This window comes from Aspergillus niger, assembly GCF_000002855.4.
Source record: "Aspergillus niger supercontig An01".
Lineage (NCBI taxonomy): Eukaryota > Fungi > Ascomycota > Eurotiomycetes > Eurotiales > Aspergillaceae > Aspergillus > Aspergillus niger.
This window is the reverse complement of record NT_166518.1, coordinates 3,332,696-3,359,776: the sequence shown is the minus strand read 5'-3', so window position 1 is coordinate 3,359,776 and position 27,081 is coordinate 3,332,696. Positions and strand designations below refer to the sequence as shown.

Sequence of the window (27,081 nt, the reverse complement as noted above, 5' to 3'; positions counted from 1 at the left end):
CTTGCGCTTGGTTTGGTAATTTTATTTGTAGGGAAGTTCGAAAATTGAATGGAAGGTTCCGTGCACAGCCTTTCGGGTGTTGAGTGGTTGCGGGGGAGGGGCTTAGTTGTACTACGGCAATGTACTACTACTTAGTAGTAAGGCTTAGACTGAGCCCGTTGTTGTCATGGACACAGCCCCCATCGGGCACTGTGGACCGTGTATGTTGACAGGCTGGGAACGGTACATCGATAGAGGTGAGCTGATAGTATTTGTTTGTGGATGAAAATGAAATATGGTAGGTAATTATGTAGCAACTATGAAATCGAGGGTTGAATTGACAGTGGCAGTAGGTTTGATGTATACATTATCTCGGTTTGTGACTACTATGTAGATCCTGTCTCATGTGAGAGTGTTCCAGAAAAAAGTACTATATACTAGTGGGAATTAGTGTCAGCCCACATACACTGTATCAACGCTATCAGACGAATTAATCGCGACTATTTACACGTGGCCTGCCACTTTGTGGGTAATGTCGCAGACACTCACTCCACCTGCGTGGTATATGTACCCAGCGAGGCTCCCGTCCAGTGTTTGCCACTGTTATCGGTGCTGAAATTGGCTCCAGTCGAGCCGATTGAAAGGCAATCGTCCTCCGGGAGGGCCAGCGTATCAAAGACACCATCTTCGGTCATCAGGAGTTCAATCAAAGCCAGCGCCTGATCAATCCCCATGCCATGTCCGATCAGCTGGAGACAGTCAAGCACCCAGCGGCGTAATGGGTGATTCAGCCCTCTCGTTGCGGCTGCCATTGCCAGCGGCCAGAGGAGCACCAGACCGCGAACGAAGCCTTGCTGTGAGGGTATCTCATAACGAGAACTCATTTCCGCTTGTCCGGTCGCGAGCTTGAAGACACTATCAGTAAAATAATAAGGCACACTAGCGCAGACGTCACTGGCGAGCTGTCGGGCAGTATTGCGAATCTGAGAGGTATGGGTGACAAGATCGGCAGGGAGGGGTGAGCCGGCGTTTAGTTCCCGGATACATGTCAGGATGAGATCGCTGATGATGATCCGTGCGACTCGGTATTGGTTCCACGAGTTGCAGATCCAGAAGTCAGTGTACACGTGATAGATGTTGTTATAAGGCTTGGGACCCCAGTTGAGAGTAGGCCAGGGATCTTGAATGGTGGCATATGGGAAGTTGTCTGGCAAAGATGTAAGCCATGACATCAACTCAGCCTCGACGGCGTATGCAGATTCAAGCATCTTTTTCCGGTCGGTTATAATTTTTTCCTTGATGTCAGCTCGCAGGTTGGCTAGCCGGCCCATTATGTTAAGCAAGCGGTCACCATAGGCCACTGTATGCGGTCGTAGAAACATGGCAACTTTGACACAGTGAAGAACTGAGTCGGGCACGTGCGCCTCCCTTTGGAGACAGCTTATAATCTTTGAAATCGTAAGTTAGTCGCTCCAGGTAAGGAGTCAAGCAAACTCGCTGAACCTACAATCTGATATCGCAGCTGCAAAAAGAGCTGCAGCCCATCTGGGTCCTGAAGCTGCTCTACACCTCGCAGCTCTAGCAGCGCTGCAGCGCCAGTTATGTGATTCGTCCAATTAGTAATAAAGCGAGAACCTCTACTAGTGATAACCTGGGAGACGTTAGTTTTGGGGTCACCAAACAAGCAGAATGACTCACTTCGAAGATAGCCAACATAAGCACAGCGGCAAGCGTTGCATTGTTCTTAGCTTGCTGTTGATCTGCAACGGCCGTGGTAAGGAGCTGTAAAGCATTTCCGTACTCCTTCTCCGCGGCTATTTTCATCGGTTCGGATTTCCTGATACGCGAGATCATTGCTATACCAACAGAAGCCAAGCTAGTCATCAGGGCGTTGTGGCTAGTTGCCGATGCCCTGCGCAAGATATCAGGGTTTGCTTCAATCTTCGACCAGAATGATCCAATCCAAGCATTCTGCCGAAGGAAATAAGAAATAGCTTCATTTTTTGTCGGTTGGTACGATGGCTGCAATACCAGGGGCTGTTGTATGGCGTGCTGCTGGACAAATTGTGGGGATAGATACTCAGGACCGTCGAACTCAAACGGTTCCAGATCACCGGTCGTTGAAGATGGATTACTGTCTGCCGAGGATAACACTGGGCCTGGACTAGGACTGGCAGTTACTATGCCACTGCCACTAGGGGAAGAAGCTGGGGCGCTACTATTACTACTACTAGTAGTAGTAGTATTAGTAGTACTGCCAGGACTGGTCTTTCTAGAAGACTTGGCTCTGCGCGCCGTTGTCCCGGTCCGCGCCTTCCGGATAACCTGCTGGCTCTCATCCCGAAACATCAAGGATAGTTGGTCGCGGTATCCGGGGCAGACCCGGTTGCCCTTGGCGCATTGTGAACAGGTTGGACGGGTTTGGTCGCACCGGATTTTGCGAGACCGGCATTCGCCGCAGCCCTTGCTTGGTTTGCCGCAGAAAACCATGTCTAATGGTAGACGAGCGGGGCGTGCACGGAATGCAATGTGGCGCTATGGACTAATCGGACTAAATGCAGCGTGAGTATTCATTCTGACCTGCCCAGATTTAGAGGATAGCGGGGGCCAGTTGACATGCAGCTGAATCGGGTAACCAGTGCGAAGCTCAGGGGATGGGGAGGTTGGGGTTTCAACCTTTGTACAGTAGACAGACACTGGTACTGGTGTCACATCGGATACAGGACTATCTGATGATCTTCATGTCTGGAATTCTCCGACGAGGAGCGAGGAATATGAAAGAAGTGAGGAACATCGAGGCGCTGAGGCTGGTCGCTGTTGGTCGAGATGCCTGAGGCGCAGCGATCCCCGCGTCCACGTGCATCTCACCCCTAACCCGATCGAGTATACCTTGCGATGGTCGCGTTGCTTAGCATTTGACTTTAAGTCCTTTCTAATCATTGTCATTGGATGGGCTTGCTATCCCATGCTTATACACATTTTTGATCTCTAAACCTGCTGCTTACTCCTACGTCACTCAGGCGGTGCTTATGTTCCAGCTAAGTTGGTGCTAAGCTGACTAGGCCTCTGGAGGCACACATATTCCACTTGTCAAAAAGTAAGCATGCAGTCATCATATAAACAGATATGTGGTGTATATACAGTATAGACTTTTCACATCATTACTATTACCAATAGGTGATCCCTGGCCATCAGGAATCAGAGAGCTGGTACTCCTTTGGAATCACAGGCCACTCGTCCACACCATCCAACAACGCCAATGCCATGCCGCCACTTAAATGCACCTGAATGTGGCAATGCAGCAGCCATGCACCAGGGTTTACAACATGGTACCTAATTGCCAGCCACGTGTCTTCGGTCGCTGCGGCCGGAGTGATGAAGGTATCCCGAATCTGAGGGGTCTTAAGGTTGAAATTCTCCGGAATATATTGCATCGCTTCAGCCACAGAGGAGTAATTCCACGCACCATTGCCTTGACCGATTACATAAAATTTATTGCTGTGCTTGTGAATTGGGTGAGGAGGCTGGATCTGACCGTTCACATGGAAGATCAAGTCGACCCAGGTGCCATTGAGCGTCTTGACCGTGAGATCAGGTTTGGCGGTAGACGGGTAAAATAGCAAAGGCGATGCGGCCTCCAGAGAAAGCGGGAAACTGGAGTTGCCCTCAGTCCACCGGTAGGAAGCATTGTAGTGACCAATTCTCAGGATATGGGTCGCATCAACCTTTGAAGAGGGTGTCTCTGCAGGGAATGGCATGATCGTAGTCTCGTTCAACAGGGTGTAGTTGGAAGAAACAAGTGATCCGTGGATGTCGATTGAGGGCACCGAAGAGCCCTTCTGGGTCTTGATCGGTGTGTTGTATGTCAGGACCGCAGTCGCGTTGATGACTTGGTTGATGCCCGAGTTCGCCGCACGAACCGTATAATTACCGGCCGGCTTGTCCAATTTGACCAAAACGGAGTAGCGGTTTCCGTTGGCTACAGTAACCGCGTCCACCAAAGTAGGCTCAATGTACCGTCCGTCGATAGCATAGACATACATCGGGTGCTCGTCAATGGAAAAGGTCAACATCGACACTCCGGCCGCGCTGATCAAGTCATAACTGACATATGTGGTAGACGGATCAACTAGGAGACGCTCAGTGCCACCATTACCAGGACGGCAGCCATAAAACATAGAAGGTGGCATAGCGCTGTAGTTGTGAGAAAATATGCCTTGAGCAGATACTAGCGTTGGCGGAAGGCATCTAGATAACTCTGTTAGACCCCGTTTTACATCTTAGGTGTGTCACACATACCCGGTGTCAGTGAGGCTTAGGTTGCCTATGAGCTGCTTCTGCTCAGCGCTGGCCAGCTCATTGAAGGCTTGCTGACCCGGACAACTGATCGATCCTTTGCCATTGATAAGGACCGCATTGATACATATTGCGTCTAGTCCTGTCGCTTCCTCCGCACTCCACAGCTCCTCCGAGGTCAAGAATCGCCAGTCGGACAGCATTATAGGTTTAGTCCTCCGCTCAGCTGCTTGCATGGCTTGGAGCTCGCTTGTGTTGTTCGTGATTAGACGGAATGGTTTCTCCACTGATTCGCTTGGAAGGATGTATATCGCGCCATAGAGGCCGTCACAAATCTGACCTCTGGTGTGGGCATGATAGAAATAGCTTCCATAATTCGTCGCCCGCCATTTGTAGAGGAAGCTGTCGCCAGGCGCGATAGGTCTTTGCGATAAACCAGGAACGCCGTCGGACCAAGGAGTGTCAAGCTGCTCGATACCTTGAAGGGGTCAGTCTGGATTATTGCACATAATAAGTAGGACTTACCATGAAAGTGAACTGTGGTATTTGTAGGAAGGTGATTGGTCACCAGAAACTCGACATCATCCCCTTGCCGCAACTGCAATACTGGTCCGGGAAATTGGCCGTTCATGAGAATCATCTTGCGAGGGATACCTGCCGGTGCCCAGTCCTCCCAGGTCAGGGTGACATTGAAGCGCACTGTGTTACCGGTGGCACGCACGTGGAGATTGCTGCCATTGGCCCATGAGAGCAGAGAGAAGACTGATGCCAATAAGGCCAGTCCGAATTGAAAGGGATACATTCCAAGCAATGGAGGCAGAATTGAAAATGGTGGCAGCCGCAACCAGAAAATCCAACACCGAATGGTGAGCCAAGTGGCTCACGCTGCCTTATATGTCCCATTTCATCGAAAGGGGCATCAAAGAAGCAGTTTAGTTTGCGGCTTTCGAGGCCTAATTGCCATGCCTTGATTTTCAATTCATGTTCGTGAACGGGTCTGTGGCTTCTTTAGCATATTCTGGCGAAAAGTTCCGACAAATTGGAAGGCCTGCAGGTGTTGCTTTCATGACTCAATAAGCTCACATAGCTGGCGGGCTGAGGGAAAACCTTCGATGAAGCTGATCGGGACTACTCCGTACAAAGAGATTCCACGGCTCTCATTGGGTGAGCTTAGTTCTGTGGGGCTTTGAGCGTCGAGCAATTACCCTTGCTGGACCAGAACTGCTGCTCAGACCCACTGAGTTATTGCAATGATCGTCGTCGATGGTGAACTGGCCCCTCGCAGGACCTGTAATAATGTGCAGAACTGTGTGTGGATAGAATTATTAACGAAGGGGCTGTTCGTGACTGAGCTATCGGGCCGCTATCCGAATTCCAGAACACGGGCTTTGATCGGACATGTTTGATTCATGCGGGAGAGCCTGAATCTGCTGTCTTAGCATGACTCGCTCAACAACCGAGAGTTCTCCGGTTTGCTTTTCTTCACACGGCTACCTGCAGATCAGGCCAGCGTGCAAATCATGTCAAAACCAGGATCGCTGTAGCCAGTCACTTAGAAGCGTCTGTCATCTGAAAGCTCTGATTTGTGGCACTGATTAGTGGAAACGCCCATCTTCTCATCGCGACGGGCATTTGCACTATCATTAGGGGTGAGAAGCAGACGTGGAAAGCAAATATCCCGATGGGGAAAGCTCTTCGGATTTTTCAGGCATCCCGTGGGAGTGTCAGCTGTGCATTGGCATCAACAATCACTATTGGACATCATGCATGCATTCCCGATAACCGAGCAGAAAGTCAATAACACCCGAGGGTCTGAGCCACCGCCAACTTTGAATTCTAGGCTACACAACAGCAACATTCCACCTGCCATGCCATGTTTTTTTACTGCGCGATAAACCCCCTATAACTGTCAGCATTAAGTCCTCCAGCAAAACCTTCAAGAAATCGACCTACCCATCCACCACCAACGCAGACCCATACATATAGCTACTCATCGGCGACAGCATGAACGTAATCGTATCCGCAATTTCCTCTACATCCGCCAATCTTCCCACCGGGACTCTCAACACTTCTTTCCGCATCACCTCATCAGCCATCTGATCGATCATCGGTGTCTGAACATAACCAGGACAGATAGCATTGATCCGAATTCCCAAAGGCGCGTAGACAATCGCATCAGCCTTGCTCATCCCAACCACACCATGTTTTGCAGCCGTATAAGAAACGAGGGGTATATTGGCCGGCGTCGCAACAAGACCATAAGCAGATGCCACGTTGACAATGACACCTCGTGATGAGCGAGGACTGTAGAACAAGCAAGTGCACACATCACACATTAGCACTGACCGAACTCCATCATCATCACCATCTCAGAATATTAAATAGAAAAAAGCCTCACCTATCATCCCTCTTCTCCTGTCCCATCATAACCTTAATCTCCTCCCGACTGGACATCCACACCCCATGCAAATTCACCCCTAACGTCTTCTCCCAATCTGCAATCTCATGGTCCCCCGAATACGCCATTGACCCAGCAATCCCAGCACTATTGACCGCATAATCAATTCTCTCAAATTGCTGAACCGTCTCTGACACAGCCTTGTGGATAGAGACCGGATCGGTCACGTCAATGTTCAGCGGCAGCACTCTCACTCCACTGAAGCGGGCCTCAATATCCTGGGCGGTATCCTGTGCCGCGGCGAAGTTGATATCAGCGATAGCGAGTTGGCTGACACCGTGTCGGGCGAGGGCATAGGCTGTGGCTTTTCCGATGCCTGTGTAGAATATCAGTCAGTTTGCTTGAGGGGTAAAGTGGGATAGGTGATACAGACCTGATGCGGCACCGGTGATGAAGGCGACTCCCTGGAGCATCATCGTTGGGATTGATACACTATTGGAATGAGATGAATGAAAGATGCCTAAGCGATAAGCTGATTCTACTGGATTCTGAAATTTATCGAAAGATAAAGTGGTAATGCTGGAAGGCCTGCAAAAGAGACCTTCAGCTTGATCCGGGGGTATCACGAGTCAGCCCGTGTGACTATCGCCGGGATTTCTATTATTGGCTGTCTACATAAGTTGCAGGGATAGAACCGGTACTGTGGCTATAGTTCCGGCCTGATAAGATAGATGTGCTGAATGGTAGCGGCAATACTCAAGTAATTATTGGACAAGCAAGCTTACTTCTCTAGGGAATCAAGTCGAACTAGCAAGGTTTACAGATCCTCATTCCTAAGGGGGCAAATATAGCCGGAGGTACGTATCGAATTATCTGTCAAGTCTGATGTCATGGTCCAGAATTAGAGCGGGTGTAATAATCTCATTAGCATTCCGATTAGCTGATATCTATCTAGCAGAGATGAAGCTATGAGGATCCCACGTAAGCCTCGAGAGCACCCAGTCAGTTGAGCTTCTACCGAAGACGAACCACAGAAAACAGCAGGTAAGAGAGACCCAATTCAGAGATTCAGCTGTCCATGTTGCTCCAATAATCTTGAAGACTGTCTCGAAAGGGAAAGCTATGTGAGAGTGAACATAGCAAAGCAACTAGTCCTCGGCATCTCCAAAAATCAATAACAACGCAGTGCATTATCCGGAGAAGATCGCCAAAGTCTCACCGTCCTCGCATCATGTGTTGACTGGTGCTACTGACAATGAACACGGGATTGGCATTTGGGACCAAACGCTGGGCCTCATTCATTTGGAGTTTCGATTTCGGGACGAACTCAGGTGCATCTCCTCGAAGAGTAGAGCTTGGGTAGCCTTTTCTGGTGTTCCCGCTCGCCCCTGCTTCGAGACCCGGGAATCTCTCCCCTTCTCTTAGGATTCCGGGCTGCGCTGGTCCAATAGCCATAGGTCCAGTACCAGGCAAAGCGTAGGGTCCAAACGGCGTAGGCGACATGGTGTACATCGGTGACAAAGCACGAGACTCGGGGCTGAATTGAGGTCCATTAGAAGCTAGACCAGGTGCTTCATACATCTGGAGAAAGCGCTTGTCAAAAGCTTTTTCTACATGACTATTCGAGCTCGAGGTTACTCACCGGCTGAGGGCCAGGGAAACGGTACTGTTCCATTTGCAGTCTGTTCCAATTCTCCATTTCCTTCTGCTGGTGATCCATTCGCATGGGATGATGGTTTGCCTGTTGCAAGTTCGGGCAGAAAGTGTTGTGCACAGGTGCACTAGAAACAATAAAGGGCCCAGGACGAAAGCTGTTCTGACGCATAGTGGACGGATCACAATACAAGCTTGGCTGGCAGGGCTCCTCCTGTTGTCTGCGGTATCCCCGTCTTTTGCTGTTCTGATTGGCCATGATGGCTTCGATATGACCCTGGTATCAGGAGAAAGTCAGCATCTCAGGCATGTGTAACTTATCACGAGGGCGCCTCAACAAAAGAATAAGTGGGCACTGAAGCTGTTTTGCGAAGCTCAAGGTCGAGCTTGGGGCTGAGGGGATAGAACATGGTGTAAGTGATAGTGAGAAGACGTGGATATCGCTAGGATGTAGAACAATGGAAGGAACGAAAGATGGTGAAGGTCAAGATAGTCGACCCGATACTGTTAAGGGAGCTGAACAGACTCACCTAGTAGTTCACTTGAGCTTACCAGCGTCAAGTCAGACTTGGGGGCGTACGTAGGGAAGGAACCTGGTTAGGGTGTCAGTGTAACAAAGGAGAGTGCGATGCTTCGTTGCGGTAGAGAAAGAAGCGAAAGAGAAAGAGCTTGTCTGCACCAGCTGAGTGTAGCGAGTCACTCTCATTCATTCATTTATTCATTCACCATGTGAACACAGGCCTGAGGCGCCTACTTCTCGCTTGTGTTGGTCGCGCCGCGGTGAAGTTCTTCTTCAGATCGCACACTGCCTTTGTTTCTACAATTCCGTCCACTACGCCTTAGCCTGGCCGGCAGGCGCCGGTCAGGCTGGGTGTCATGCACAAAATCATCATATCGCATTAGGTATGTTCCTCATCGACTTTCTGAATCCCATCGGCTCACTTTTCTAGCTCTCGGTGTTCTCAGTGACAAATCCGTTCTCTCAGGGACCAAGTCTGTCATTTCTTGTGCCCAGATAATGAACAGTAGTAGAGAGGACAAGAACCAGAACCAGGACTGGAAGACCAAGGAGATGTGAGAACGCTACGAATGAATACCAAGATCACAGCAATTTGGAAGGTTATCTGTATCTCTCTGACTTAGTCTCATTCTCTCCTTTTGATGACTTTCTTCCTTCTCTGCCCACCACGACAAGGTGTGGGACAGCAACAACAGAATAAGGGAAGATACAGAATCACGGATTGTTGGTAAGTATATAGAAAGGACCTTCACATAGGTTCACTCAGTTCACACACTGATTGGCAGAAAGCAGAATTTAATCTACGACTCCTCCATCATAGCTCGAAGCTTGGCCTCGATCGACTCCCTCTCCATCATCTTCTGGTTGAGGAACTTAGAAGTATCCTCAACAATCTCTCCCAGCCGCTGGTAGTCGACGAGCAGCTTCTGCACTTCAAGAGCCTTCTATTTACATTATCAGTCATCTGTACAAGATTGAACAGTGGTATAAAGACTTACTTTCAAGTACTGGTCTCTTTGTACACTTGTCTCTGCTTCTCGGACTTTTCTGCAGACGGCACCACTGAGTGCATCGAACTGTGCGCAGGTCCCAACCAGACCATTGGCGGATGGTCCGGTCTGCACTCCTGCATCACTAGTTGCGTTGCTCTCTGGTCTGCGAAGTTCTGTAGAGCGAGACAGAACAAGTCGAGGCATGGTCATGGTTTCGTGATGCCCGGTCATGGCATTCTTACTGCGTGTGGCGAAAGCTGCTGGCTGAGCATGGCGGCTTGGTGAGTCCGGAGTGGCGGGCTCCATTGGTGTCGACACTGTCTGCTGAAGATATGCGGGTGTGTCTTGGTTTGGGCTAAGCTCGATGTACTTTCTCCCAAGTTGCTGCAACAATGAGGGAGTAGGCACAGCTGTTGGCGTTGATATAGCTCCAAGCGAAGTCATTGGGTTGCCTGCGTTCTTCCTGGACTTCCTGCCCTTGAAAACCGTCTTGCCGGCACCACTGCCGCTGCTTCGCAATTTCGATTTGTCAGTTGGGCCCCTACGACTCTTTTCGGCGCCCCGGGTCTTCTGCAACATGCCACGGATGCTAAAGGCGGTCGGGGCACTTGTATTTGAAGTTCTGTCTCCGTCGTGGGAGACGGGGGGGAAGATCTCATCGAAAGTGGTAGGAGGTCCGTGACTATTGTTTTCGGCTGGGTGACCACGCAATGGCTGGAGAGAGAATGATCGTGGTGGATGCCTTCCGGAAGCTTTGCCATCCTCCGTGGCCTCTGGCATTGAATTATTGCGAGATATCGAGGCACGGGGAGGGCTGACGGGCTCCGACAAGGTGATAGTCAACTCTCCTGCTCTCACAAGTGTGGTCGTTGGAGTGTGTGTTCCAGCGCCGGGAGCAGGTAGTCTTTCGATGTATTGTTGGCGTGGCATGAGTGGCGGCTCATGGCTTGCACGCGTTTCTTGTGGCGAATACAACTCGACTCCTGCGCCAACGTTCTGAGTGTATCCTCTGGGGATACGAATCGGGTGGACCGGATGGGAGTGCAAGGCGGTATACTTGTTCACCCCCGCGTCTCGCCAGAAAGTGGAATCATCTATTCGTGGGTTAGCATGAGTGCTGCAATATCCGACAGCATGTACTTACTAGGGTTATACGGCGATGGATAAGAGATCGCCTGAACCGGGTTGAAGTAAGGGTAACCACTCCGTGTGGCTCCTAATAAGTAATTAGCACAGAGTAGCAAGAATGTGAAAACACCTTTGTGTTAAGACATCTCGAACTTTGATGCGTAGCAATCATAAGCTCAGGCACCACTATACCAGGCTTACAACTACCGACACCATGTCCCGTCGTAAGATGCTTCCAACAGACACTGCATCCGACTTTCAAATAACACCAAGACAAAAGATGTTTCTTACCTCTAGTATCCTGACGACCACCTTCACGACCCTGATTTCCAGTGTTCTCGGTAGGAGAGGTAACATCCTCAAGGGGAGTACTAAAAGAAATCTTCTTCGAGATGAAAGACATGATTAAGGGACGAGATGTTAAGTCTATCAGACACAGGTTAAGGTCAAGATCAAGAAAGATACGAGAAGAGAAGTATGCGGTTTCAGAACACGTAACGGTGTCTGTAGGATAGAAAGCTGATAAACTCAGTGGGAGTATCTCAACCGTTTTGAACACGCGGAAGTGGTGAAACGAGCAAGTATGCTGATGTTCTCGATAAAAGGAGGAGAAGAAGAGGTGGATGTAATCTCAAAAACGTAACTCTGTGTCCATACAAAACGAAGCTGGGTACCTCAGCGAGAGTATCTCTGCTGCCTTGGAGATCAGAAGAAGATGGGCAGGAGTAAGAAGCAACTATGATGATGTCGTTCTTGAGAAGGGATGTAGGCGAGATGTGTTTGTAGATGAGAGAAAATAACAGGAGCAGCAGAGTATGAACGCGATTTCCAGCGTGTTGTAGGGGAAACAGGAAGTGTAGAGAGATATTATTGTGTTCAAGTCTCGAGAAAACAAGGCACGGCACGAGAAATAGAAAGAGAAGACTAGACACGATATGATCTTGATCTTCCAAAGCAAGCAAGCAGACGGAAGAGGTAAACGAACGTGCTTCTCAACAAGCACAGGGAAACCGATAGATGCAAGACGAAGAAATGGAAGCTATTGCAGATGCCTGAGAAACGAAAGTAGTCGGACTGAAGAGAGTGAGGGACGGAAGTGAGTGTTGTCTGGGCAAGAGGAATCGATTAAAAAGACCTTTCCTGCTCAGTTTGGTCAATCAGCAAACGAAAGCTGTGTTTCCCTGCAAAGAGACGAGACAAGCGAGCGTAAGATTGACGGCAAGAAACAAGCATCGAGAGGGCTGTCCGTAGCATTCACCGGGAGGGTATGGTGTGCTGCCGTAATGGTCTCTGATACCAGGTGACTAGACCCAGTCTGGCTTCTCAGGTTGCATGTATATGCTCCTGGCAGGCTATCAAGACCAGAAAGATCCACAAGGTAGAGAGATTTCAGACTGCACTTGCATCCACTCATATACTCAGTGGCCATAGACAATATTCCTTTGACTAACCATGGGAGTCAGAACTTGACAGCGTATGTTCTGCAAAACGGAGCTGTCTGGACATCCTAGGTTGGCTAACTCGATATCTGTTTGCCTCCAGCGCCATTCGCGATGGTCGTGCCTCTGTGGCAGGAAGCCTGTACCAGAACTCAGCCAATTCCTTTCATTGACATTAGAGACCGAGGGTCCCATTTTCTATGCCATAAGCTTCCAAGCTTGTTGTCTTCTAGAGTGCTCCCGGGCAAGATACAATTGACTGACAATAGCTTCCGTCTCAGGGTCCAGCAGTATCAACTCTTGGTGTATCTTTGCTGTTATGCTTTGACTAGGCTTCGAATGAATCGGCTTCTATATGCCATCTCTTGCGATAGTCGTTCCACGGATTTCATATTCCTTTGCGTCGTGAGTGCTACCATAAGCTCGGGTGTATGAAGTGCATAGTGATATCCGGCACAAAGCTGGCAGTTCCCACACCATGGACTTGACATTGGTGGTCTATATGTGGCCCTTGTCGTCTGATACACTGAGTCCTTAGGGCTCCAGGCATGAAAACATAATCAAAGGGAACAAGATTATGTGGTTGTCGTCGCCGTGGTTGCTTCCTCCTAAGCCTAGACTTCTGTCTCGCCATGGGACACAAGTCTTTCCATTAGGGCTATCAGAGGCCACATCAATCTGGAAGTATTGCCTGTATAGCCTAGGGAACATCGCGGCCAACATCAGTGCATATGCAGCCAACCTATTATCATGGTTAGTGATCATTCCATATTTGCAGTGCAAGGGCTAAAACTATTCAGCAAAGACCTACTCAGCAGACAGCCCTTTGCACAAAGCAACCTTGCCTGTATGCCTGCGCGAGGACGCGTCGCCAGCACGGAGATATGCTGTTCCCGTCCAGTTCAAAGAGAACCAGAACAACATGCCCTGAAAAGAGCTTTGATACTCGAACAACGGAATAAAACCATGGAGGGTGATTGTGGCTCTAGCCCAGTCACCCTCCATGGCTTTGAGAAGGAGGAGAGAAAGAGAAGACGAGGACTCAGTGTTTTAAATTGTGCAAGGTAGGCAAACTTGTCCTTCACTTTTGTGAATATACAGCAACTTAGGCGAGGCGATTCCCGAATAGGAAGCTTTGCAGTGACGGGAGGCACGCCTGGGGAATGGTTGGCACTGGGTTAGATTAACTTTATCTGCTGGGGTTAATGAGCTTGTTGGTGTGATTGCTGTTCACCTGGTTAGGTTTGAAAGCAGTGAACCAGCGATCCGTGCCATAAATCTTGATGTAAAGGACGAACATATGTGCCTTCATGCATTCTAGTGTGATGCTTTGTGAACTCGTGAAATTAAAGATGATTTTCTCTTCTCTACTCTTTACATTGAACTTATGATATGATCTTTTCTGGAAGGGTCTTCAACTCCTAAGTACACAATGAGTGGCCTCCTGACTCCAGATCAGACATCGACCACCCACTGTCTAAGTAGATTCAGTATCCTCCACATTAGTATGATGTCCACGCTTTCGTTTACCCGCCGCCTGCGTATTATCGCTCGTCCACTCGCTAATCTCCCACTCGAAACTGGTAGACTGGTCATCACTAACCCCAACGCCGCGCCTAGTCTTCATCATCCTCCCCAGCCGACTTCCCTCCACCATCTCTTCGAACCACGGGATCCCGCCCAGTGTGCCATGCCTGTAGCTCCGTGAGACCGCCGACCTAGACGGGATGACCACATCTGATGGATGGGCGCTTTGTTGAGCTGTAGCCGGACTAACGACTACCTTTTCTTTCCGCTTCGCAGGCTGCTCTTGTTCCTCGTCTGCTTCCCTCTCCTCATCAGAAGAGTGAGGAGGCGATTCCGGAGGCAATAGTTCCAAGTCTTCCAACATGCGCTGGTCATCACCAAACAAACTTCCTATCGACACTGACATATACTCCGCTTCCTCGCGCGGGTCCTCGCTCCAGTATGTGAGTGGCGTGCCGCAGTAGCCGCAAAAGACCCGCTGAGTATGTGGCGCATGGCGCGGGGAGAAGATGCGGCGGATGGTGCTGTGTGTTTCATCGGGAAAATAGGATTGGGTGTGGGATTGGTACCAGGTTAAGGGGACACGAAGCCAGGCTGTCAGTGGAGCTGCGTGGAATCTTCCTGTCCAGGTTGTGGTAAGTGCTCTGGTATATGTATATATGACCTAGGTGAAGTGTGACGTACGATTGTCTCGGCTAGTGTCGAAGTAGACGTGGGCGTAGTCAGTTATATTGTCGGACAGTCGAATTTGGTATTGATTCCTCCCGCATTGACAGGAGCCGCGTAGATGCTCGTGACTGGCCATGTTGTGGCATTTATCTCCGATCGGGGTTTGCTACGCCGTTGCAGCTAATAGTTGAAACAACGCTAGTGTGAAGTCATAGATCGAGTGTCGATCGCTATCAATTGATGAGAAACTGAAGACCGAGAGGATACAGCCTCAAGGATAGGCTTCTAAACCTAATTGTATCTCTAGAATGTTGGGAGGCAGCAAGGAGACATATAATGGGGAGGTGCAGGAGAAAAGGTATCGGAGGGAATCTAGAAGCAACCTGAACGATCGATGACGTTACGTGGGTGAGGCCGCGATCCAGGGACTGGCCAGTTGGCGGTAGTCCTTCGGATTTGACGGCTAACTTCTGAAGTCGATCACGGTTGTTCCCATTAATGGACCTCCGCTCCATTGGTCCAGAAACCTAGCAAGTTCCCCCCTAACGAGCTGGGGTCTGCGATGAACCTCTAGCAGTCTTGTCTTCTTTCTCTTACATATCTCATCTATTTCTTCATTCATTTTCTCCCACTCAGTCTCTCTCTTCCATTTGTGCTGTTGTTTGTCTGCTTTCTCTGTTCTTCTCTTCCCCGCAGACTACCCTGTTTGGTTGTCACATGAAAATCCCACCCCAGCAAGAAGCACATGATAGTCGTTGTATGAACGACAACAATCGCATTCTCTCGCCCACTCCTACATAATCCCAGAATAACCACAATGCCATCTGCACGACCTCCTGCCTCCCTGGCTTCCAGCTCTTCAGAAGCATCCTACTCCCCCGTGCCCGGCGGCGCAACCACCCATTCCGACGATCGCGACGACCGTTCCCCATCCACCACACCCACCGGCAACTCCTCCTCCAAGCCGGCCTCGGCCTCTTCAGCGGCCAACGCACAAGACAAGGACAAGCCGCGACTCACGGAGCAGGAAAAGAAGAATAATCACATTGCATCGGAGCAGAAACGCCGCGCCGCGATTCGGGAGGGCTTTGATCGATTGACCGAACTGGTGCCTGGCTTGGAGGGCCAGGGTCGCAGTGAGAGTATTGTGCTTCGCAAGACGGTGGACTTTATTCAGCTTCAGCTGCAGGAACGACAGGAGTTGATTGCGGAGATTGAGCGTCGCGGTGGGCGCATTGATGATTCGTTTCGCAACTGATGCTGCCGAGGTCCGAGCGGCATGTTGCTGTTGATGATGATGATTATGACTTGCTTTTGGGGTGGATGAGACTATGCTACATGCGTCACGCGACTATTGGATAATATTTGGAAAGGAAAAGTCCGGCGCTGGGTCTTGAAGGGTTGGTTGGTGATGGTGATATTGTGCAATTGCAATGGGCGATGGTTGTGGTATTTTACTTTTGGCCTCTACGGAGGCTTCTCGGCCAAGGGGCTTGAGGCGGGATGGCGTTGTATTGGTATATAGGGATGAGAAGGTCCTGGTTGTTAACTGCTGAGATTGTCACACTGCTGCATATATACATTGGCGGCATTATGAGTTCAGTTGTTCTATGAGCAAATACATGTTGATGCCAGACTGGATATGGCAATTACTGTAATGCAGCTTTCCATAACCAGTAAACGAGATCATGTGCAGGCAGACAAGTGGTACAACACCCATCATTCTGAGGCATTGAGCTTAACCTTAATACCTACTCCATATACAAACTCAGCAATAAACATGCAGCATGGACCACCATCACATGCACGCCCATCTCGTATCATTATCTCGTATCTATCTGCATTATCACAACTGCCGAGTCTCACCGCCCGTCTATCAAATTCCAACACCACCACCATCACCATATACCCAGCACCATATACACAACACCTGAAATAACACCTCAACCTCACAAACCACACACATCACAAACAAATCAAGAGGGCATCCCAAAATGTCCGACAGCAAACAATCCCTCCTCTCCCAAACGGAGCCCGAAACCGACGACCCACCCCCGGCCTACACCAGCACGACCAACACCACAACTCCCAACAAACCCAACCACCAAAAACGCGCCTCCCTCCTCCCTCGCCCTCCCCCACTCTCTCTCCCAATCCTAACCCACCTGCGCAACAAGCGCTTCATCCTGGCCTCCGCCTCCCCCCGCCGCCGCCAAATCCTCTCCCTCCTGTCCCTCCCCAACATGGAAATCATCCCCTCCAACACGCCCGAAGACCTCCCCAAGACCCTGCCCCCCTTCGAATACGTCCTCCAAACCGCCACCCTCAAAGCGCAAGCCGTCTACGCACAGGAAATCGACTCGCCCAAGGGCGACCCCTTCATTCTCGCCGCGGACACTGTCATCGTGGATACTTCCACCGGGAGTATATTAGAGAAGCCGCGCAGCGAGGCACACCACATTGCCATGTTGAAGGGGTTGAGAGATGCGGGAGAACATAAGGTGTATACGGCGCTTGTGGCGATGACGCCGTTAGCGAGTGCGAGGATGCCGGGGTATGCGTTGGAGAGTTGCTTGGAGGAGACGAAGGTGTGGTTTGATCAGGGGGTCAGTGATGAGGTTATTTTGGCGTATGTGAGGACGAGGGAGGGGGCGGATAAGGCGGGTGGGTATGGGATTCAGGGACTCGGGAGTATTCTGGTGGATCGAATTGAGGGAGGGTTTGATAATGTTGTGGGGTTGCCTTTGAAGAAGGCGTTGTGGTTGATGGAGAAGGTGGTGGTTAGGGCGGATGATGAGGATTTGTTGGATGGGGAGGCTGGGGATGAGGATTTGGAGGAGAGTGAGGGGGAGTAATTATTCGTCTAATTCATGTGGGTGTTATTTAGGGAGGGGATGTGGTTATGTATATAGTGCAATTGAATGGGGGGAAAAACAATAAAGGTATATTTCAAAGTACATCTTTTATAGCTCGACGAGCCAAAATATGGAATCAGAACATGTACACAGAGAGAGCGGCACATACGCCCAAAACAAACCACAAGCAGCAATAAACTAAACCATATCACAAAACAACAATCCTAGGAGTCTATGCGTTCCACACCCGGCGGAGAGCCTCCGTGACACCGACGTCGTTCGTCTCGAACTCGTACAGACCGACAGCCGTGCTGAGGGTGAACGCGCGGAGCAGCCAGATCATGAAGGTGTGGGTCTTGGGGACACGGCGAGTAGGGAAGTAGTCGGTGATGGAGGCGCTGTCATTTATTAGCCCCTAGGACATAACTCACACACGCGCGGCTCAATAAAGGCAAAGGAAGAACGTACTGGAAACCAATGTGCGAGTGAACGACGATAGCGGAGCAGATGACGGCGTCCATGACGGGGCTCATGGAGCCAGCAGCGAAGGGAGCGATGCAGAGAGGGACGAGACCGGCAGAGACGATTCTGTTATCCGTTAGCTTTCCAATTCCCTATTCATCAATCCTTCAACCCATCCATATATATCCGATGGATATCTCAAGTGGAGGCAACGCACCTCTCAAAAGTCCAGTGGTAGCTACCCTCGGTAGGGTGAGACTTGGGGATGGGAGCGGGGTCGTTCACTGCGTCGAGCTGTCAGAGCATATTCCAAACATCATGCATGTCGTTTTCAAAAATCAATCATGGCCATCCGAGCACAGTCGATATTCCCGGGTATCATTTTCCCGTAGGCAAAACCAAAACCAACAACCGAGCAACCGGAGAATCACATACTCGTTCCCTGAATAGTCTCTGTAAACCACCCAACCCATTAGCATAACTCATCCCAAATATGCAATCGCACCCAATTCCTAGATAATCAACTCACGAGGCAAAGGAGGCAAGATCTGCTTCTTAGCGGAAGCATGAAAAGCCACGACCTGCGCGACATTCTTAGTCGCGAAGGGAGCGCGGAACGCCGACCGGAGGAGGGGAGAAGACTGGCGCGCGATGGAGGCCATTTTGCAGAATGTGCTTTTGCTTGAAGGAGTGGAGTGGAGGAGGTGGGAGGTGTGGTGACCGCGATGCTCAGCGCTAGATAGACACAAGCACAGCAAGTGACAGATGCAAAGGTGAACTGAAGTTGAGAATGGAACCTCGGGAGTCCGATCGGGAATACGGTCATCATATTGTCGTGGCTCTGATTGGCTGAGCGTGCTCCGCCCAGCCGAAAATGGCCGATGTGCCGGCAAAAGGTATCTATCATCGTTTCATTCTACTCTAGTTGCGATGGTGCTAAGAGGTGCATATGGGTTCATAATTAGACTACTATTCTAGAGGAGGTAGGACTTGCTTCATTCAATTGGTTTAATTGCCAAGTATTGCGGTGCTGGGTTTGGATAGGAGACCTCATGTGGTTTATGCCTTAGGCATTACTCCCGTACCCGATTGCCGACAGTTATACGCAAGGAGAGAAGATTGACAGACATTCGGTCTGCTAAGACTGTGGTACCTGCATCATGGAATACAACTACTATGCTAATAGCAGCTACACATTATTGAAGTTAACAAGTGAATTCCGAACTGTACTCTATATCCAACCATCGTCTACCTCTAACGAGCCAGTTATCACATCATCCATATACACAATGCATACGAAGCCATCCCGATTGCACCGGGTCTTTGGATATTATAAACAAACACAATGAAGAAGAAAAAACAAACCTTTTGTCATGGACTGTATCTAGCAACCACTTTTACTCGCGGCAGATCATGTGGTCACGAGCAGGACCAGTACCGATCCACTTGACCGGAACACCACCCAACCCGCGCTCAATGTACTCAATATACGCGCGAGCATTGGCAGGCAGGTCCTCGTACTTCTTGACACCCATGGTGTTACTCTTCCAGCCGGGGAGGGTAACATACTCGACCTGGACCTTCTCCAGGACTTCCGGATCGGCCGGCATCGTGTTCTCCGTGCGGGTGCCGTCGGGCAGAATGTAAGCGACACCGACCTTGATCTCGTCAAAGTCATCGAGCACGTCCAGCTTGGTCAGGTTAAGGGCCGTGTAGTGGTTGATAGCCTGGGAGTAGCGGCACAGGACCATGTCGAACCAACCGCAACGACGTCTGCGGCCGGTGGTGACACCGAACTCCTTACCCACGCCCTGCAGCTTGTCGCCAGCGTCGTTCAGCTGCTCACTGGGGAAAGGACCCGAGCCGACACGGGTAGTGTAGGCCTTAACGACACCGATGATGGAGCTGATGCTGGTGGGGTTGAGGGAGAGGGCCTGGACGGCACCGCCCAAACCGGTGGACGAGGAGGTCACGAAGGGGTAAGTGCCGTGGTCCAGGTCCAGCATGAGAGCGTTGGCGCCCTCGACGAGGGTGTTGGGGGCGTCCTTGTACTTCTGAAGGAAGGCCAATTGGTCGACGATGTAAGGGCCCAAGCGTTTACGGTATTCCTGGTTTTGTTAGATGCTCCTGGAAAGGTGCTTCCGAGACCAACAATACATGGCGAGGAGGGAGAGGTCATCCTACCTTGAAACGAGCAAGTTCCTCCTCAACGTTGTACTCCAGCTCGCCGAATCTAGCGCGGTAACCGGCGTCCAAAGAGCGCAGTTTACGCTCGAAGAGAGCCTCATCGAGAATCTCACCAACACGGACACCGCGACGAGCGGCCTTGTCACTGTAGCAGGGCCCGATACCCTTGCCGGTAGTACCGACCTTGCGACCGCCCAGCTTGGCCTCTTCCAGGCCATCCACGACGGAGTGAAGGTCGAAGCAAACGTGAGCACGGTCGGAGATGAAGATGCGCTTTCCAGCGCCCTCCAGACCCTTGTCCTCCAGAGAAGCCAACTCCTTGAAGAAACTAGGGACGTGCACCACGGTACCGGCGCCAATCAGGTTGACACAGGAGGGGGAGACGAGACCGGAGGGAAGGATGTGGAAGTCGTAGGTCTTGTCACCGTGAACAATGGTGTGACCGGCATCTATCCATTCCATTAAACAGGATTCTCCACAGGGAAAATAGAAAGAACTCACTGTGGCCGCCAGCGGCACGGCAGCAAAGTGTAGCCTGCTGCGCAAGCATATCGGTAATCTTCCCCTTTCCTGTATTTGTACGTGATCAGCCATGTTCCATTTCAGTTCACTCCCATCAATCGATTTATCGATGTGAATCGACCCGTGAACTGCCAGGTAAATCAGATGACAACCCACCTTCATCACCCCACTGACTACCCAGAACAATTGTGACACCCATGATTTTTGGAAATTGATTGTAAAGCCACGAAATATATCTCAATTAAGCAGCTCAATTGCAAAAACACCCAGTGGTAGATCTCTTCGTTGTGTTCGTGCGACGCAAGAAGACAAAAATAGTCAGTCAAGATCGAACGGCAACGCGGGGCACTGAATGCGGGATGGAATGAGTCACTGATCTCAGAAGAGCAGCAGCAACAGTCTCTAAAGAAAAGAAGTAAGAGAGGATAGGATAGAAGTAAAGATCAATTAAAGCACACTGAGACAAATCTTGTAGAATAATCTGCAGTGACTGGAGCAGCAACGTAGGTTCCGTAGAAAAACCTCGCGACCGTCAAAATCCAAAAGCCGAAAAAAGAACCAGCGGAGGGGAACTGGCTGCGGAGGCAAAGAATGATATATGGGCGGGCGGGCAGTCAGTCTAGCGGCAGGGCCACACACTGGCGGGGGTGGCCGAACGGGACGAATTCGGTGAGACAAGAGAGGCAGAGCCACAGTTTTACTATACAGAGTAACTAAACGATAGCATGAGTGATTCCTGCTACTAATCCAATGCTTTTTTACTTACTTACCATACCGTTACCCTCAAATCCGGTTGTTGGGCGGGCCTTCGGTGTTTCCCGCTTCCTCCCCATGACTCCTTCTTAGGGTCTCCGTATTGCCGGTACCGGTGGTCGTCCCCCGCGGCGGGGTCGGTCGGATGCGGTATTGGACGGCACAATACATCATTGCCTATTGTAGATTAGTGCACTGACAACCACTAAGCTAGGCAATATGAAGGCATTTCAAGTCAGGTGATCTCGGCAGAGGTAAGTTTTTTCTTCCTAATATGGCTAGAAACCTTTTGCTCCAGAGGCACTAGCGAGGGTGCCACTTGGGCAGAGGCCCAGATACGATCTATGTATTAGCAACTGAGATTGATTTTCTAATCAAGTACATTGATTGAATGATAAACTGACCAAAAGATGGCATACGGATGGGTGATGCAAAGGCACAATGCAAGGATTGTTGGATATGCAGGTCCCGGCGCTAAAGCAAGCTACCCTAAGGCTTTCACAGGCATTTTGCTGGGACCTGAGATGCGTACATCATAGTGGTCTCAGGAAGCACAGAGCTGACAGTTGAGTAATAAGGATGCAAGGGGTTACACGAGCATGAGGTTGGCCGGAGATGTACAAAGTAAAGTTGCACCTGAGGAACGCTACATTGCTATATCAGCGCTGTCGATTCGCACAAGAGCGAAAGAGAAGAATATACTATACTGCGTGGTGATTAACAAGAAGTAAAAACAAATAGGAGATAAAGCCAAATTGTGGGATAAAGCAACAAGACAGCTAAAATCATAGCTGCTTCTGATTGTCCGTACACCATGCCGTGATGAGTCTAAGTGCGAACAGCTAGCATTACTACGAACAAAAAAGAATGTTCCGTCCTTTCCTTGCCTACTAAACTATATTAGAGAAGGAACCATGGCCCATATGATTCAGCCAAAAGAAGAAGGTAGCAGCCTTCCCTCGCGTCTCCTCACAGATCCAGAATGAACGACTGTCTATCTCTTCACTTTTCTCTACCACCAGCTCGTCTCATCCAATTTCCATCCATCCACCACACCTCAATCATCCGTCCATCAGATGCAGAAAGATCATGGACTAGGCCATTCAACATATCTGCCGAGGTGTACGACTATCCTCTGCATATCGCATTCCCAATCCTCTTTGCCAGCTCTTATGTCCTAATCATCGCTTACCTCAACTCCATCAATCGCAAAAGATGCCACAAGCCATGGAGATTGACCCAGACCCGCTCCTTTCACTACCTGGTGCTTTTCCACAACATCGGCCTTGCAGTATTCTCCGCATGGGTGTTTTGCGGATTGCTCTCGACAGTCTACAGAAACCTTCCATCCATAAAGCGAGAAGCATACTCTGTGCACGTAGCCGCGACATTATGTCACATCGAAGGAAGATACATTCTCCATAATAGCGTACTCAACGCCACGCGCATTGTATGGGATACTGGTTATGGTGATGGCTTATGGCAGAGAGGCCTAGGATATTTCTGCTGGGTCATGTACATGTCCAAGTACTACGAGGTGATGGACACGGTCATTTTGATCCTGAAAGGAAAGGAGATCACCTTCTTGCAAACATACCACCATTCCGGAGTCATGATCGGTTCGTGGGCGCTCATGCGTTCGATATCACCTCACTGTCTGGTGGCTGCACTGTTAAATAGCGGTGTTCATGCATTAATGGTTCGTTATATCATCGCCTCGGATTTAACAAACAAGCATTTAGTATAAATCATCTTTCAGATATTGTTGCTAAACCAGAGAGGGTCGGTGTTTTTGCAGTACCTATACTACGCTCTCCAGACGCTCAAGATACCAGTCCCAATGCACCTCAAGCGGACATTGACGGCTGTACAGATTGCCCAGTTCAGCATTGGCTATATCCTAGGTCTGTGCTATCTGTTCATTGCGTATAATTCACCGCATGCGCGCATCTCAACTGGCAGGGATGATGTTCTGAACGATGAATTGCGGCATACTGTGGTACCCTGTCTGCATACCCCAGGTCACTTGGCCGTGCTACTGTTGGGGGGTCTGTACCTTGGGCCTCTGATCTATCTCTTTGTGCGGTTCTTTGTCCGTTCCTATCTGTCTGCGGCCAAGGGGAAGATGGATTGAGAATTGTTTGCATGAAAAGGACGGTCGATATCTACTAATTCTAGTTACTACTATCTACTGGTAATTGAGTTTATATACATTTATATAAATATATATATTTCTCAAACAATAAGAGAAAAGAGGGAAAGGATCTTCTCAATGCGTTCAAACGTTGTGGTCTTAAGACACAGATCTACCTTCAAACTCTATAGAGGGAGGATACTGCGGCGAGGCGCATAGTACTATAGCAGCCTGAAGCGTGCACGGGCACCGGTATCGGGGCTTGGGGCTAGGGTCCGTACAGTCACGAACGAACAAGATTATGGGGTGACAACTTGAACGCAAAAAGACTCTAGTTAATATCAAAACGAATTCATGACCATGATAGACTATAATACATATGTTACCGTCCCCCAAATGCCACAGTAGTAAGCAGAACATTCGCAACGCCCATACCCAATGCACTTAACAGAAGTAGTAGTATAAATACTCGGCCGTCTCTTTAAACGCCTCTGTCGAGCTAAGCTCATGCTCACGCTCATGCACCTCTAATCGCCTATACCAACTTCCCCCCATTCAAAATCCACTCGCGCATCTCCCCAAGCTTCAAAATGCACTCGCGGTGCATTTCCCTTGCGACTTCCCAATGCTTCATGACCTTGGCATCTTCATCTAGTCCGCGCAAGTAGGCGCTGAATCCGGCTTTCCCGCTGCCGGCTACCATGCTATCATCACTTTCGTTGCCATCGGCTTTCTTGTTGTCATCGTCGTCGTCGTCCTCCTGGTCCTGAGCGTCGACTTTGAGACGCGCCGAGTCTCCAACAGCGCTGATCCAGTTCGGTGCCATTCCTGTCTCGATGGCTTCTTGGCGGGCGTTGAAGTGGCGCAGAATACGGCGGTTGAAGGAATTCCATTCGCGCATGTATGTGTTCATTTCTGCGGCGTAGCGCTCCCATGCAGCTCGAGGGAGGCCAAGTTGTTGGGATCCTGCGCTGATGGGGACTAGGTCTGGTGCGCTTGGCCGTTTTGGTGGGTTCGGACAGACTAGCTTGCGGGCTCGGACATCACGCATGTTTGTTCTGGGGACGTTGGGGCGGGATTCGAATGGGAGGTTGGCTTGGATGTCTTGTAGGTCGTCGATGCCACCGTTGCTGGTCGGCGTAAATGGCATTGTGCTGGTGAGGTTTGAGAAGTCGAAGGACTTCGTGTGCTGGACCTTGCCTTTCCGCGAGGTTGGCCGAATCTTCGGTGGGGGCATTTCCTTCGCCGGGTCTTCTTTGGGCTTGTCTTCCTTGACCTCGTCTTCCTTGGTCTTCTCTGGCTCTGTAGCTGGAATGGTGGTATTGACAGGCGGAACATCGTCAACATCCATAGCTTCTACATCAGCAGCATCGGTCTTGGCTGGCTCCTGAGCGGTTTCTCCATTGATGGTCGATTCGGCTTCCTCGGCTTCAGTAGCCACACTGGCTTGGGTAGCGGGCCGGGGTTTAACTCCAGGCCTAGTTTGCTTCCGGGGACTCTTCTGGCGCTGTGAGGCAGTTGGCTGTGCTTGCTTGGCGTTATCGGTGGTCGGAACGGCCCACGGAATGTTAGCCTTTCGCAGCTCCTCGATCCATGCGTCGGCAGAGAACTTCGCCTGGGCGAAAGGCGTGGACTGTTGGGAGGTAGCGGACTCTGAGCGCGGCGATTTGAGGTTAGAAGCACCCGCAGAGCCCTCTGCTTGGCCGAAAATGTCCCGGTTCGCACCTCGGCCTCGCGCGCGTGAATCTTGCGACTCTTTGTCCGACTGCGCCGCACCGAAGAAGTCAGTGCCTTCCCAGCTCCGGGCAAAGAATGGCTGGCGGAGCTGCTCATGGCTGCTGCTCTTGAAACTCCTGTTCGGGGTATGCGCGTCCGCATTAGGGGCTCCGGAGCTATACACGTAAACCAGTTAACTTATGACCTATTGATGGGTATAGTTCAACATACGCTTTTAGGGGACTCCCGTCTCCAAAGAATGCAGATGTATCGAATACATTCTTAGGTGGACTGGGCTTCTCAGAGTCTAGGCCTTAAAGAAAAGGTCTTTGTTAGCAACTAGATTCTATCCTCATTCACCAACTCGGTTGCCCGGCTACTCTTTTAAAGATTTTAACCGCGGGCGGTAGACTAATCCTTCATGAGGATATCGCTTACCAGGTCCTGTCTTACGACTCTTCTCAGTATGGAAGTCGCTGAACTTCTTATGGGCACGAAGCCGGCTCTTAGGGACTGCCTTGGGCTTGCGCGCCAAGAAGTCATCATCCTCCGAATCACTCGAGCTTGTAGATGTATAATTCCGATTATCCTTCTTCAACTTTGGACTAGCGCTCCGGTGTCTGCCACTCTCCGGAGGAGTGGGGCTAGGTGGGTTGGTCCTGGGACGGGGTTGAGGACTCGACGTCGAATCGCGCATGCTAGCAGAGCGTCCGAGTCCGGCACTCGAGAAGAATGTTCGCTCCCCGCCAGCGGTGGCATATCTGCTTCTCGCTCGTTCAATATCTGGAGTGCTTGTGTTCTCTGCCCGATGTTGCGCGGCTGCTGCCGATTTTCTAGCCGTCGGTGAGGGAGCCGGAGCGTAAAAGGAGTTTGGCGTTTGCGAGCGCTCAGCCCGGGGAACACTCGTATAAGCAGATGTATTTGCAGCCATAGGCTCATCGCCGCCAGCAGCGCGCGGAGCGAACCCTTGCTTCTTCTTGGCGGACTGCGTCCGAGTCGGCTCGGGACTCGCCGCTTTAGGGGACTTCTTGAAGTACTCGTAGGCAGATTTAGGCCTCGGGGACTGCCCGTTAGGCCTAGGTGGGGTGCTAGCGTAACCAGTGCGGGGGTCAAACGAAGACCAACCACCCGGCATAGCATTGCCCTTCATCTCCTGGAACCCCCTATATGCATCGGCACGTGTTTGCCCTTCATCTGGCCTCTTCTCCCATGCCTGTTTCGGGGCCGCTCGCGCGTAGCTAGCATAGCGTTGAGCGCCAGCAGATGGACTATGATGGAAAGACTGGGGGCGGGGCTTCGGAGGCTGAGGTGGTTTCGGAGTATACGGGGATGCATAGGGATTCGTAGGGGCCTTTCGAGCCGTGTTGGCTTTGGGAGGGCCGTAGAGCTTGCCGTAACCGGCGCGCAAGCGATCCGTGTCATATTTCAGTCGTTGCTGGGGGTCACTGAGGATTTCATTGGCCGCCTGGATCGCCTGGAACTTGGAGATGAACTCCAACTCTTTCCCGGGGTTTCTATCCGGATGGTATTTGAGCGCTAGCTTGCGGAACTGTCTCTTGATTTCCTCTGTTTCCGCGCTCGGGGTCAGACCCAGGTCGGCGTAGTAATCCCTCCGCACGTCCGCCTTGACCATTTTGAGGGAGTGACGGGATCCCGAATCACTTGAAATGAGCGTGTACCACTATCGTCGCGCCAAGGTTCAATCGTGTTGTACACATGACCTATCACGAGGAAGGAACGGCACTGCAGGTCGGACTGGGACGAAGAAATAAGAAACAAGCGTAGCGAAGAAGAGAAGACCGGCAGAGAAGCAGAATCAACGTCCAATCGAGCGAAGAGAAGGGAAAAAAT

General features: G+C 50.6%; 13 protein-coding genes across 13 annotated transcripts; 4 read left to right on the top strand and 9 right to left on the bottom strand.

Annotated features, from left to right (window-relative positions):
* Positions 1 to 524: 524 nt before the first annotated feature.
* Positions 525 to 2,469, bottom strand: An01g14020 (uncharacterized protein; the record flags this gene model as incomplete). The annotated part of the gene is made up of 3 exons (XM_059745587.1): positions 525 to 1,427; positions 1,487 to 1,630; positions 1,678 to 2,469. The coding sequence occupies 3 exons, from the start codon at positions 2,467 to 2,469 to the stop codon at positions 525 to 527; spliced, it is 1,839 nt and encodes a 612-aa protein (XP_059599851.1).
* Positions 2,470 to 3,170: 701 nt separating this feature from the next.
* An01g14010 (uncharacterized protein) lies at positions 3,171 to 5,077 on the bottom strand (the record flags this gene model as incomplete). Its single annotated transcript, XM_001389763.1, has 3 exons — positions 3,171 to 4,227; positions 4,279 to 4,753; positions 4,801 to 5,077. The coding sequence occupies 3 exons, from the start codon at positions 5,075 to 5,077 to the stop codon at positions 3,171 to 3,173; spliced, it is 1,809 nt and encodes a 602-aa protein (XP_001389800.1).
* Positions 5,078 to 6,156: 1,079 nt separating this feature from the next.
* On the bottom strand, positions 6,157 to 7,149 carry An01g14000 (uncharacterized protein; the record flags this gene model as incomplete). The annotated part of the gene is made up of 4 exons (XM_059745578.1): positions 6,157 to 6,175; positions 6,229 to 6,579; positions 6,674 to 7,049; positions 7,107 to 7,149. 4 exons carry the CDS (start codon positions 7,147 to 7,149, stop codon positions 6,157 to 6,159), a joined length of 789 nt encoding a protein of 262 aa, XP_059599850.1.
* A 584-nt stretch (positions 7,150 to 7,733) lies between these two features.
* On the bottom strand, positions 7,734 to 8,585 carry An01g13990 (hypothetical protein; the record flags this gene model as incomplete). Its single annotated transcript, XM_059745572.1, has 3 exons — positions 7,734 to 7,793; positions 7,928 to 8,254; positions 8,316 to 8,585. The coding sequence occupies 3 exons, from the start codon at positions 8,583 to 8,585 to the stop codon at positions 7,734 to 7,736; spliced, it is 657 nt and encodes a 218-aa protein (XP_059599849.1).
* Positions 8,586 to 9,646: 1,061 nt separating this feature from the next.
* On the bottom strand, positions 9,647 to 11,369 carry An01g13980 (uncharacterized protein; the record flags this gene model as incomplete). The annotated part of the gene is made up of 4 exons (XM_001389760.1): positions 9,647 to 9,790; positions 9,845 to 10,932; positions 10,983 to 11,054; positions 11,258 to 11,369. 4 exons carry the CDS (start codon positions 11,367 to 11,369, stop codon positions 9,647 to 9,649), a joined length of 1,416 nt encoding a protein of 471 aa, XP_001389797.1.
* Positions 11,370 to 13,155: 1,786 nt separating this feature from the next.
* Positions 13,156 to 13,336, top strand: An01g13970 (hypothetical protein; the record flags this gene model as incomplete). Its single annotated transcript, XM_059745562.1, has 2 exons — positions 13,156 to 13,158; positions 13,211 to 13,336. The coding sequence occupies 2 exons, from the start codon at positions 13,156 to 13,158 to the stop codon at positions 13,334 to 13,336; spliced, it is 129 nt and encodes a 42-aa protein (XP_059599848.1).
* A 546-nt stretch (positions 13,337 to 13,882) lies between these two features.
* An01g13960 (uncharacterized protein) lies at positions 13,883 to 14,737 on the bottom strand (the record flags this gene model as incomplete). The annotated part of the gene is made up of 2 exons (XM_001389758.3): positions 13,883 to 14,553; positions 14,617 to 14,737. The coding sequence occupies 2 exons, from the start codon at positions 14,735 to 14,737 to the stop codon at positions 13,883 to 13,885; spliced, it is 792 nt and encodes a 263-aa protein (XP_001389795.1).
* A 681-nt stretch (positions 14,738 to 15,418) lies between these two features.
* Positions 15,419 to 15,859, top strand: An01g13950 (uncharacterized protein; the record flags this gene model as incomplete). Its single annotated transcript, XM_001389757.1, has 1 exon — positions 15,419 to 15,859. One exon carries the CDS (start codon positions 15,419 to 15,421, stop codon positions 15,857 to 15,859), a length of 441 nt encoding a protein of 146 aa, XP_001389794.1.
* Positions 15,860 to 16,595: 736 nt separating this feature from the next.
* An01g13940 (uncharacterized protein) lies at positions 16,596 to 17,456 on the top strand (the record flags this gene model as incomplete). Its single annotated transcript, XM_001389756.1, has 1 exon — positions 16,596 to 17,456. One exon carries the CDS (start codon positions 16,596 to 16,598, stop codon positions 17,454 to 17,456), a length of 861 nt encoding a protein of 286 aa, XP_001389793.1.
* Positions 17,457 to 17,688: 232 nt separating this feature from the next.
* On the bottom strand, positions 17,689 to 18,747 carry An01g13930 (uncharacterized protein; the record flags this gene model as incomplete). Its single annotated transcript, XM_059745542.1, has 4 exons — positions 17,689 to 17,854; positions 17,925 to 18,044; positions 18,136 to 18,212; positions 18,448 to 18,747. 4 exons carry the CDS (start codon positions 18,745 to 18,747, stop codon positions 17,689 to 17,691), a joined length of 663 nt encoding a protein of 220 aa, XP_059599847.1.
* A 568-nt stretch (positions 18,748 to 19,315) lies between these two features.
* An01g13920 (uncharacterized protein) lies at positions 19,316 to 20,826 on the bottom strand (the record flags this gene model as incomplete). Its single annotated transcript, XM_001389754.3, has 4 exons — positions 19,316 to 20,026; positions 20,103 to 20,554; positions 20,607 to 20,675; positions 20,784 to 20,826. 4 exons carry the CDS (start codon positions 20,824 to 20,826, stop codon positions 19,316 to 19,318), a joined length of 1,275 nt encoding a protein of 424 aa, XP_001389791.1.
* A 1,536-nt stretch (positions 20,827 to 22,362) lies between these two features.
* On the top strand, positions 22,363 to 23,514 carry An01g13910 (uncharacterized protein; the record flags this gene model as incomplete). The annotated part of the gene is made up of 2 exons (XM_059745529.1): positions 22,363 to 23,079; positions 23,200 to 23,514. The coding sequence occupies 2 exons, from the start codon at positions 22,363 to 22,365 to the stop codon at positions 23,512 to 23,514; spliced, it is 1,032 nt and encodes a 343-aa protein (XP_059599846.1).
* Positions 23,515 to 24,049: 535 nt separating this feature from the next.
* Positions 24,050 to 26,863, bottom strand: An01g13900 (uncharacterized protein; the record flags this gene model as incomplete). The annotated part of the gene is made up of 3 exons (XM_059745519.1): positions 24,050 to 25,406; positions 25,462 to 25,537; positions 25,669 to 26,863. The coding sequence occupies 3 exons, from the start codon at positions 26,861 to 26,863 to the stop codon at positions 24,050 to 24,052; spliced, it is 2,628 nt and encodes an 875-aa protein (XP_059599845.1).
* Between the last annotated feature and the right edge of the window lie 218 nt (positions 26,864 to 27,081).